General features: G+C 43.7%; 1 protein-coding gene across 2 annotated transcripts in view; it reads left to right on the forward strand.

The window, feature by feature from the left end:
* The window catches only part of GRK4 (G protein-coupled receptor kinase 4), a 102,240-nt gene that overhangs the window by 54,158 nt on the left and 35,922 nt on the right, over positions 1-12,160 (forward strand). Inside the window, exons 6-8 of one of the 2 annotated variants that reach the window (XM_039232054.1) lie at positions 115-207; positions 1,275-1,338; positions 5,119-5,259. In XM_039232054.1, the coding sequence (XP_039087985.1) occupies positions 115-207; positions 1,275-1,338; positions 5,119-5,259 (298 nt within the window). The remainder of the gene's footprint in view (positions 1-114; positions 208-1,274; positions 1,339-5,118; positions 5,260-12,160) is intronic. The other variant, XM_039232055.1, reaches the window with a different exon arrangement.

A 12,160-nucleotide genomic window follows, 5' to 3' on the forward strand; every position in this document is an offset into this window, starting at 1 on the left:
TCATTGTGTATAATGATTGACTTCCTGAATCCAGTGTCCAGGATGCCACTGAGCACAGCTGTTTTCCAGCTCTAATGCAACGAGTGTATAGAATTACGTAAAATCTTTTTCTAGAATTGTTCATAACTATTTAAGTGGAGGACCATTTGAAGAATACCAAGAAAGCCCCTATTTTTCTCGATTTCTGCAGTGGAAATGGCTGGAAAGGTATGTTATAATTTAGAATTCAACAAAAACAAGTAGTAACTTCTTGGAATGTGTACTGATTGCGGTATACTGTTCCATCTGTCAAAATACTACTGGAAATCTTGGGCTGTGTATGGTATTTTTGTACAGAAATTATTAATATATGTTATATAATTTCTTCTGATTTAGTTGACTCTGTTCTCTCTTTTTAAAATGGCCAGTTAGCCCTGTGGGTATAGTAGTTAGAAAATAAAACGTATCCTAGATGCACAGAAGTATAAACCAGTGCGCAGGTTCCGTCTTCTGGTCTGAGCCCTGCTCAGCTTCGTAATAGCCGTGTGGACTCAGTCAAAGGACTTGACCTTCATGAGCATCGGGTCCTTGTGTTCTGTAAAATGGAGGTAACTGAATAGAAGCTGCCCTACCAGGCTGCTGAGGCCCCCTGAAAAATGTGTATAAAACTCATATAAAAGCTCAGCAGCACTTGGTGTACAAAGTAAGAGCTCAAAAAGTGTTAGCTGCCACTGGTGTTACTGCTGTTACAGTTATATTTGACTGGTTACATTTCCAGTTCTACTTCTTTTACCTTTCTTTCCAGACGCTGAGTATAAACATCTCCTCTGAGGTTCTTTCCCCCAAGGATACTGCACTGGGGTCTATCATTTTCCCCTGCAGCTTTCTGACCCGCCCAATTCATAGATATTTCATAGTAGGGACTAGTTGCTGACCTGTCTTTAATTAGCCTAAGGCTACTTGCACTGTTCATGTCTATCCCAATTCATAGATATTTCATAGTAGGGACTAGTTGCTGACCTGTCTTTAATTAGCCTAAGGCTACTTGCACTGTTCATGTCTATCTTCAGCGTATTCGGTAAATCTTCAACGCTGACATGGACTTCTGTCTCTCAGTGCAGAGAGCTGTGTCAGGGGAGGGGACAGAGGCCCTGAACACAGGCACCCGTGCTCTAGACACTTGCTTGGAACAGTGCCATCTCATAAATAAGGCAGCGCAAGAGCTAGGTGGGCTTTTCTGTTTTAAAATAACAATGTGATGTGAGACCTGAAGCTTTTTTTTTTTAATTAATTAGGCAACCGATAACAAAGGACACATTTAGACATTACAGAGTTCTAGGAAAAGGCGGATTTGGGGAGGTAAGTCATGCATGACTAACCATAAACAATGTTTCTAGAAAAGTAAGATAGCAAGGGAGTGAAAAGAGTGCCTCAACTTTACCAATACCTTTGTTTTCTTACTGTGTGTTTTGGGAATAATTTTAGCCAACCATGAGAGTTAAGATTAAACTTCAAACAGAAGATGCTTTGCTACATGCTTTAAAAAAATCAGAGATCTGGGGAAAAAAATGTGCTATCTTTGTGATTCTTTCTTTACTTCATGTTTCTTATAGAAGTTGTTTTTCTGTGTTCGACTGTCCGGTGTTCAAGCTCAGTCAGTTTGTCCTGATTGAAAAGATGATTCTGTTTCCATATTGTGGAATTTCTGCTACTCTATTTCTATAATCTAAGACTAGCCTAAAAGCTCACTGACTACAGAGTATATTATTAAATAGACTTATTTATGTCAATTCTGACATAAATTGGATGTGTATATGCGCCCCCACACCTACATCAAAAGATACCAGACAGTATGTAAATTTGGGGAAATTCTGAGGAAACTGTCCACAAATTCATGAAACATGGGGTAAATGGAATGGCCCTCCCAGACAGAGACTATTGTGGGAGGCAGACAAAGAATCGCGTGCAGTGCTGCTTAGGCAACTTGAAGAGGTGTTAACTGCCTCACTAGTTGTCTGGAGTGCTTATGTTCAGTTCCAGCGTTTATAATCCGCGGAACCGGGAAAGCCACAGGGGAGCGGCAGCTTTCCTCTCTGTCAGAAACAAGTCACTCTGCCCACTTGTGATTTAAATCATGCATGCTCCCGAATTCTAACTGAAAGCCTAAACCAAAGGCACCAGAGTTGACTTAACATAAATTAGGAAGCTGGCCTGGAGGCTTTGTGCTTGCTGCAAGTGAGACCTGTAACTGGGTGTGGTGAGAAACGCTCCCCGCAGCCACTCCGCCCGGGGAATGCACAGTACTGTCCCTTGGATACACTTCTGGAGGCTTTTAGAGTATTTCTTAACATTTTTTAAAATGTTTTGTTTATTTCTGAGAGAGACAGAGCGTGAGCAGGGGAGGGTCAGAGAGAGAGGGAGAGACAGAATCTGAAGCAGGCTCCAGGCTCTGAGCTGTCAGCACAGAGCCCGATGCGGGGCTCGAACCCATGAACTGTGAGATCATGACCTGAGCCGAAGTCGGATGCTTAACTGACTGAGCCACCCAGGTCCCCCTAGAGTATTTTGAATTATCTCAACCAAACGCTGTCTGTCATCCTTTCAGGACAGATATTTCTGTAAGAAATCCACCCTCTCTTTCCATACATCCTAGAGCAGGAAAATTATTTGCTGTCTTTAATTCATTCTATTCTGCCTGATCTCCAATAATAAAACTCAGGTTTTGCTGGAGAACAGAGAAAAAGACATTTCAAGCACATGGATTCTGTGTTTACAAAAGAATATAGTTCTAATTGTAGCCATGTGTACATTTAAAAATGGACTCAGTAATAACATGTTTGCAGATTTTAACTCTTGTGGAAGACTTGGTGTATTTATGATAGTTATAGGTTACTTTTTAACACATTTGCTTGTGTTTCCCAAGGAAAGATTGTAAGGGTGAATACAGTGTTGTGGTTTTTCACAGACTTGTTCTGAATGTGCTCTTCATTACATCAAGTCTGAGCAGGGAGTGAACATCTGTTTCTATTCTGAATACCTGTCTGAGGGAGCACTGTGACCCTAAAAAGCCTCAGTGCCTTTTTTTTTTTATTTGAGAGAGAGAAGGAGGAGGAAGAGGAGGAGGAGAAGGGGAAAGAGAAAGAGAAGGGCACAGGAAGAGAGGAAAGAACCCCGAGCTGATGTGGGGCTCCATCCCACGGCCCTAGGATCGTGACCTGAGCTGGAATCATGCAGGACACTCAGCCGACTGAGTCACCCAGATGCCCTGCCTCAGTACCTTTGAAATCCAGATTCCAATGGTGTATTTACTTTTTCCAAATGCTAATACCTCTTCCAGTGGGTTTGGAAGGACAAACACTTTGGTCTTATTTCGTCAACCTCAGTACTTTCATTTATGCTTGAAGTCCTCCAAGATGGCTTTGTAGGGTTCCGAGGCAGGGCCCGTGGAAAGAGAACTGGTAGAACCGTGCGTGTGCACGGCTGTAGAGACAGCAGAGAGCTGTGGAGACCGCGTGTCTGTAAGAGATGGGCAGACCGGGGGTGAGTTCCCGTTCCGTGGCTTCCAGCTGTGTGGATGGGGCCACGCTTCCTTCCGACCCTTGAAAGGGAGGTGATCCCTGCTCCTCTGGGTTGCTGTGAGCAGAGGCGTGTATTGGTATCCAGCCATAGTGCAGGGCCGGCACCCTTACCTCCTCTTCCTTCTCTTTCTTTGACTTGGCAGTTTCACTTAAAAGAATTGTCTTAAGTAAATGATGAAGAGATATGTGAAGATTTATGTGCCCAGTCTTAATGGTAGGAGAATGATTACGTAAAGTTTGGAGTATTCATACATTGGGAGAACATTTAATGATGAGAAAAGAGTCCCACTGTAAGAGGAAGACAGTATACAGTCTTACCTATTCTATAATATAAGATATTATATTATAGATTAAGATTATATATTAAGATATAATATAAGATAATATAAGCTGGTTCTCCTCGCCAAAACTGAGGAGAATTCAGGACCCTATACAGAAAATAGTAACTAATGGTAGTTATCTTGGAATTTCAATGAATTTTATCATTGTCGTTAGTAATACTGTATTTTCCACAATGAACTTTATATTTTATCATCAAAATCATTTTATTGATGGATTAAAATGATATGTCTTATATTTGCTTATAAGGTTATTGTGTTTGTGTGTAGTATGTACCTGTGTTACATGTGTGTGGGTGCATACGTGTCTACGGTGTGCAGCAGGTGTGTGTGGTGTGTGTACATGTGTATATGTATGTGTGTGGTTGTGGAGTGTGTATGGGATGCGGCTGTGTGGCTGTGGTATGGGGTGTGTGTGTCTGGTGTGGAGTGGGTGTGTATGTGGGGGGGGGGTGTCTGTAGTGTGGAGTGGGCATGTGTGCGATGTGTGTGTCTGTGGTGTGGAGTGGGCGGGTGTGTGGAGTATGTGTGTGTGTGTTTTGTGTGTGTATGTGTGTAGGGGTGTGTGTGTGGTATGTGTATGTCTGGTATGGTATGGGTGTGGTGTAGAGGGTGTGTGTGTGTGTGTGTGTGTGTGTGGCGGGGGAGTCTGAGGAAACAGGTGACCTTGAGCTGATAGCCCAGAAACTGGGGGTCGGGGACTTGGGAGCTCATTATTCCCTCCTCTCCATTTTTGTAATTTAGAAATTTTCTCATAATGTAAGGCTCAGCATATATTAGATATTATTTTAAGAACTAAGTGGAATAAATTATGAAAGGTTATGAATTCTATGAATTCTGTTTTATATTCTTGAACTTAAAAAAGATGAATGTATTTAGTTTCAGAAAGTGTTGGTCTTGCACGGAAACTGAGAAGAGCCAGGGAGACCCCCGAGTCAGGCGGCTGCGCGTCCCGCGCGAGGAGCGCCCCCTGGCGGCGGCCGGGCCCCGGGGGACCGGCCTCCCGCTCCCGCTCCCCGGCTCGCGTCCCCGGCAGCTGAGGGAGGAGGGAGCGGCCCGCTCCGCGCTCACGTCCGCGAGCCGAGCGGCCTCGGCCCGTCGCTTGCCCTGGGCCGGGGGTGGGGCGGGGGGTCGGAGAGGGCAGGGCTTGCTGGCGGCGGTGGCTGTCGCAGCCTGGAGGCGTCAGGTGCGGAGGAACCTTGCGTTTTCTTTTCATGAACTAGGTTTGTGCCTGTCAAGTGCGAGCCACAGGGAAAATGTACGCCTGTAAAAAGCTGGCGAAGAAAAGAATAAAGAGGAGGAAAGGTGAAGCAATGGCTCTAAACGAGAAGAGGATCCTGGAAAAAGTGAATAGTAGATTTGTAGTAAGTATCTTGGCTTGGTCTTCGCTGTGCGCAGTGTCCTGAGTCCCACCTTCCTGAGCCCACCTGCTGCCGGGTGTGCCTAACTCTCCAGCCCGGCTCGTCCCCGCTCCAGCCGGGCTCGCCTACTCCCCGCTCCAGCCGGGCTCGCCTACTCCACTCCAGCCCGGGCTCGCCTAGTCCCCGCTCCAGCCGGGCTCGCCTACTCCACTCCAGCCGGGCTCGCCTACTCTCCCCTCCAGCCCGGGCTCGCCTAGTCCCCGCTCCAGCCGGGCTCGCCTACTGTCCCCTCCAGCCCGGGCTCGCCTACTCCGCTCCAGCCGGGCTCGCCTACTCCCCGATCTGTCTTCGCTGTGCGCAGTGTCCTGAGTCCCACCTTCCTGAGCCCACCTGCTGCCGGGTGTGCCGAACTCTCCAGCCCGGCTCGTCCCCGCTCCAGCCGGGCTCGCCTAGTCCCCGCTCCAGCCGGGCTCGCCTACTCCACTCCAGCCGGGCTCGCCTACTCTCCCCTCCAGCCCGGGCTCGCCTAGTCCCCGCTCCAGCCGGGCTCGCCTACTGTCCCCTCCAGCCCGGGCTCGCCTACTCCGCTCCAGCCGGGCTCGCCTACTCCCCGCTCCAGCCGGGCTCGCCTACTGTCCCCTCCAGCCCGGGCTCGCCTACTCCGCTCCAGCCCGGGCTCGCCTACTCTCCAGCCCGGGCTCGCCTACTCCACTCCAGCCCGGGCTCGTCCACTCTCCAGCCCGGGCTCGTTCGCACTCCAGCCCGGGCTCGCCCACTCTCCAGCCAGGGTCTTGGGTGCTGCTGGGCGCAGTGCGTGTGGGGAACCCGGGGCGTGCCAGGGACAGCTTCCTTCGTCTTAGTGGCAGCCCTTTTCTTCCCAGTTCACGCCTTATTGGGCACAAACACAAAGCAGTGGGGGTCCCACTTCCAGCTTGTGACCTGCTGTGAATCGTAGCAGTCCACCCCTGCCCGGTCTGTGATTACCCTGCACCCCCAGCCGTGTGCTCTTAACCGGCGAGGGCCCTCCTCTCCCCACTGGGCGGCGAGCCTTACCCTCTGGCGCATTCCGCCACTCTGACTCCGACGCCCGAAGGCACTGCTCTGGTCCTTCTCTTCTCCAGGCCTCTTTCTGACGCCCGGCGAGTGTACTGCTGGCCCTCGATTAGCACATCCCAATTGTATGAAGCCTCAAACTCTACTTTCACTGTTTCAGGCAATGATTGGGCTTGTGGGGCTAGGGTGAACCTCCGGGCCCTTCCAGGCCCAAGGCTGTGCATGAGGTGTGTGGTTTCCATCGCCAAACCTGATTTCTTCACCCCATCGTGTATCTCACATAGCATGTACGCAACAGGAGGGTCTGCCTGAAGGGGGAGAGGGAAGGGTACTTTGTGAAAGAATTTGTAGTGTCACACTGACTTCGTCCACATCATTCATGTCTCAGTACTGAGGTTGGCTGTCTTGTGCTAGGGAACAAATGTCCCAAATCAGTGGCCTGCACAGCCATTGTCTACTTATCGCTGTGTATGATAGGTCACTCATGCATGCATTACACAAAAATCTTTAATAAAACCGGGTCATCTGAATTTCGTTAAATATATTTGTATAACTACCTTGAAGCGCAGAAATCCATAATCTAGCTTTATGAAAGTGACATAAGCAGTATGTCTATAGTTTATTCTGTTTAAATGAAATGCTTTGGTTTCTATATTCTTGGCCTCTCCCAAGGAACCTAGAAGTATTTTCCATCATCCTTTTCCCCCTAATTGAAGTATAATTGACATAATAATATCCTATTAGTTTCAAGTATACATCATAGCGATCTGATATTTTTCTACATTATGAAATGATTCTCATGATAAGGCTAGTTACCATTTATCACCATACAAAGTTATTACAAGTTATTAAAAAGCTACAAATACTGACTGTATTCCCTCTGCTGTACATGGCATCTCCTTGACTTGTTTACTCTGTAACTAGGAGTTAGCACCTCCGAGTCCCCGTCACATATTTCTGCCCCCAGCCCCTCCCTACTCTTTTTTTTTTCCTTTTCCTTTTTTTTTTTTTTTACAAATAGTTTATTGTCAAATTAGTTTCCACATAACACTCAGTGCTCATCCCCACAAGTGACCTCCTCCATGCCCATCCCCCCTCCCCCCCACATCCATCAGTCCTCAGTTTTTGTTTTTGTCAGCATTCAAGAGTCTCTCATGGTTTGCCTCTCTCCCTTTCCCCCACCATTTCCGCCCTTCTTCTCCCCCTTGTTCCTCCGTCAAGTTCCTCCTAATCCTCCTATATGTGCAAACATATGATATTTGTCCTTCTCTGCCTGACTTATTTCGCTCAGCATAACACCCTCAAGGGCCATCCATGTTGCTACACATGGCCAGATTTCATTGTTTCTCATTGCCATGTAGTATTCCATGGTATAGATAAACCACATCTTCTTGATCCATTCATCTGTGGATGGACACTTAGGCTCTTTCCATGTTTTAGCTATTGTGGAGAGTGCTGCTATGAACATTGGGGTACATGGGCCCCTATGCCTCAGCACTCCTGTATCCCTTGGGTAAATTCCTAGCAGTGCTATTGCTGGGTCATAGGGGAGTTCTAGTGTTAGTTTCCTGAGGAACCTCCACACTGTTTTCCAGAGGCAGCCCCTCCCTACTCTTGTAACAACAGTTTGTTCTTAGTGTCAGAGTCTGCTTCTGTTTGGTTTTGTTTGTGAGTTGGTTTTGCTTTTTAGATTCCACACATGAGTGAGCCCAGGTGGTGTTTGTCTTTCTCTGATTTGTGTTGCTTAACAGTGTGCTCTCCAGGCCCATCCACGTTGCTACAAATGGCAAGGTTCTGTTCTTTCTGGTGGCTGGGCAATATTCTATTGTGTACACACACCGCGCCTTTACCTGCTCATCATTTATCCGTGGATGCAGAGGTTGCTTCCATGTCTTGTCTATTGTCAATAATGTCAGATAAGGGTGCAGATAGCTCTTTGGATTGCTGTTTTCGTTTTCTTCAATTCCGCCTAGAAATGGAGTTGCTGGGTCACATGGCATTTCTATTCTTAATTTTTGGAGGAACCTCCACACTGTTTTCCACAGTGGCCCCACCAACTTACATTTCCGACAACAGTTGTACAAGGGTACCTTTTTCTGCACATCTTCACCAACACGTGTTTCTTGTCTTTTTGATTCTAGCCATTCTGGTAGGTGTGAAGTGCTGTCGTGGTGGTTTTGATGTCCCTTTCCCTGATGGGTAGTAGTGATGAGTGTCCTTTTATGTGCCTGTCAGCCATCTGTATGTCTTCTTTGGGAAAATATCTGTTTGGAGTTGGGGTGCCTGGGTGGCTCAATCACTTAGGCACCTGACTCTTGGTCACAATCTTATGGTTTCATGAGTTTGAGCCCCGCATCAGGCTCTGCACTGGCAGTTCAGAGACTACTTGGGATTCTCTCTCCTCCTCCCTCTCTCTTTGTCTCTCCCCTGCTCACTCTGTCTCTGCCTCTCTCAAAATAAATAAAAACCCCAAGAAAAACATCTGTTCAAGTTCTCTGCCCATTTTTCATCATGTTATTTTTAAATATTAATTTGTGTAATTAAAAAAATATATTTTAATATCATCTCTTTACCTGATATTTGCAAATATCTTCCATTCAGTAGGTTGCCTTTTTGTTTTGTTGATGGTTTCCTTCACTGTGCAAAAGCTTTTTAGTTTACTGTAATCCCGTTTTTATTTTAGCTTTTGTTACTCAGGAGACTGGTCTGAAAAAACATTGCTAAGACTGATGCCAAAGAGCTTACCTCCTGTCATTTCTTCTATGAGTTCTATGGTTTGGTTCTTATATTCAAGTCTTTAATCCATTTTTAAGCATTTTATTTTTTTAATGTTTATATTTTTGAGAGAGAGAGGAAGAGAGAGAGAGACAGAAGGCCTATGCATGTGAGCAGTGGAAGGGAAGAGAGAGAATCCCAAGCAGGGTCCATGCTGTCAGCGCATGGGTGGGCCTCAATCCCATGAACTGTGAGATTATGACCTGAGCCAAAATCAAGAGCTGGACACTTAACCGACTGAGTCACCCAGGCACCCCTCAAGTCTTTAATTCATTTTGAGTTAATTTTTGTGTATGGTAAAATGTAGTGACCAGCTTCATTCTTCTGCATGTAGCCTGTACGGTTTTTCCCACACTATTTATTGAACCAGGCTGTCTTTTCCTCATTGTGTATTCTTGCCTCCTTTGTCAAAAATTAATTGACCATATATGCTTTGTTTATTTCTGGGCTCTCTGTTCTATTCCACTGAACTATGTGTCTGTTTTTATGCCAATGCCATACTTTTTTGATTACTACAGTTTTGTAATATAGTTTGAAATCAGGGAGCCTGATGCCTCCAGCTTTGCTCTTCTTTCTCAAGATTGCTTTGGCTTTTCAGAGTCTTGTGTTGTTTCATACAAATTTTAGGATTATTCTGGTTCTGTGAAAAGAGCTATTGGTATTTTTAAAATGTCTATTTTGAGAGAGAGAGAGTGAGAGAGAGCAAGTGAATGTATGAGCTGGAGAGTGCACTGCACTGTCAGTGCAGAGCCCAACATGGAGCTCAGTCTCATGAACCATAAAATCATGACCTGAGCCAAGATCAAGAGTCGGATGCTTAATCAACTGAGCCACACAAGTGCCCCAGAGCTATTGGTATTTTGATAGGGATTGCATTGAATCTGTAGATTGTTTTGGGTACTATAGACATTTGAACAATATTAATTCTTCTCATCCATGAGGATAGAATATCTTTCCATTTATTTGTGTCTTCATTTTGTTTCATCAATGCCTTATAGTTTTGAGAGTACAGGTTTTTCACCTCCTTGGTTAAATTTATTCCTAGGTATTTTATTCTTTTGATAAAATTGTAAATGGGATTTTTTTTCTTAATTTCTACTTCTGATAGCTTGTTATTAGTGTATAGAAACAAAACCTGTTTCTGTATGTTAATTTTGTACTCTGTGATGTTACTGATATCATTGATCAGATCTAATAGCTTCTTGGTGAAGTCTTTAAGGTTTTCTATATATACTATCATGTCATCTGCAAATAGTGACAGTTTTACTTCTTCCAGTTTGAGTGCCTTTTATTTCTTTTTCTTGCCTAACTGCTATGGCTAAGACCTCCAGGACTATGTTGAATAAAAGTGATAAGAGTGGGCATATCTATCTTGTTCCTGATCTTAGAGGAAAAGCTTTCAGCTTTCAGCTTTTTACCATTGAGTATAGTGTTAGCTGTGGGTTTGTCATATATGGCCCTTATTATATTAAGGTATGTTCCTTCTATACCCACTTTATTGAGAGTTTTAAAAATCATAAATAGATACTGAATTTATCAGATGCTTTTTCTGCATCTGTTGAGATTATCATAATATTTATCCTTCATTTTGTTACTGTGGTGTATCACCTTGATGTGTTTGTGAATTTTGAGTCATCCTTTCATCCCTGGAATAAATCCCACTTGATTGTGGTGTATGATCCTTTTAATGTATTATTGAATTGGGTTTAGTAATATTTAGTTGAATATTTTTACATCTATGTTCATCAGGGTTATTGGCCTGTGATTTTCTTTTTCTTTTCTTCCTTCCTTCCTTTCTTTTTTTTCTTTGTAATGTTTTTATCTGGTTTCAGCATCAGGGTGATTATGGCCTTGTAAAATGAATTTGAAAGTCTTCAGTCCTCTTCAATTTTTGGAAAAAATTGAGAAGGATAGGTACTAACTCTTCTTTAAATGTTTGGTAGAATTCACCTGTGAGGCCATGTGATCCTGGACTTTTGTTTTTTAGTTTTTAAATTACTGCTTCAATTTCATTTCTTGTAATTGGTTTGTTCATATTTTCTATTTTCGTGTGATTCAGTCCTGAAAGGTTGGATTTCTGGGAACTTATCCATTTTTTCTAGGCTGCCCAATACACTGGTGTGTAATTGTTCATACTAATCTTTTATGAGTCTTTGTATTTCTGTGGTGTCAATTATAACTTCTCTTTCATTTCTGAGTTTAAAAAATTAATATATTTGTTAATTACTGATGAATTTGGCTAAAAGTTTATTGGTTTTATTTATTTTTTCAAGAACCAGGTTTTAGTTTCATTGATCTTTTCTATTTTTTAACTCTCTATTTCATTTATTTCTACTTTGATCCTTACTATTTTCTTTCTTCTACCAACTTTGAGCTTTGTTCTTTTTCTAGTTCCTTTAGATATAAAGTGACATTGTTTATTTGTTTTTGTTTTTTGGGTTTTTTTGTCTCTTGGAGCAGACCTGTGTTCTATGAATTTCTTTCCTAGAGCTGCTTTTTCTGCACCCCATAGATTTTGGAAAGTTGTATTTCCACTTCCATTTGTCTCAAGGTAGGTTTTTCTTTTTATTTCTTCTTTGAGTTTTCCTTCATCCTTGATTCTATTTTTCCCTTCCTGCTTACAGTTGATCAGTGGAACCTGACCTGTACCTGTGTCTCACTCATTTCCTCCTGCTTCCCACTCCCCACCCTGCCTGGCCCACAAAACGATTATGTGTGTTGACAGTCTAACACTTTCTATATAACTTATTGTGCATCTAGCCAAATTATTAGATACAATACCAACCACAAATAGAAAATAAAAAAGCTATTTGATACCATTTACAATAGCATCAAGAAATATCAAACTCTAGGCAAAATTTAGTGAACATATGCAAGACTTCTCAACTGAGAGCTAAAAATGCTATTAAAAGAAATTAAAGAAGACCAAATAGTGGAGAGATACCATGTTCATGGATCATAACATTCATATGAGTCAACATATAAAGATATTGGTTCTCTCAAATCGATAGGTTAAGTGAATTAAATGCAGTTCCAATCAGAGTCCCAGCAGTGTGTGTGTTTGTGTGTGTGTGTG

Source organism: Hyaena hyaena, unplaced genomic scaffold (genome assembly GCF_003009895.1).
Source record: "Hyaena hyaena isolate Hyena2069 unplaced genomic scaffold, ASM300989v1 scaffold_63, whole genome shotgun sequence".
Taxonomy (NCBI): Eukaryota; Metazoa; Chordata; class Mammalia; order Carnivora; family Hyaenidae; genus Hyaena; species Hyaena hyaena.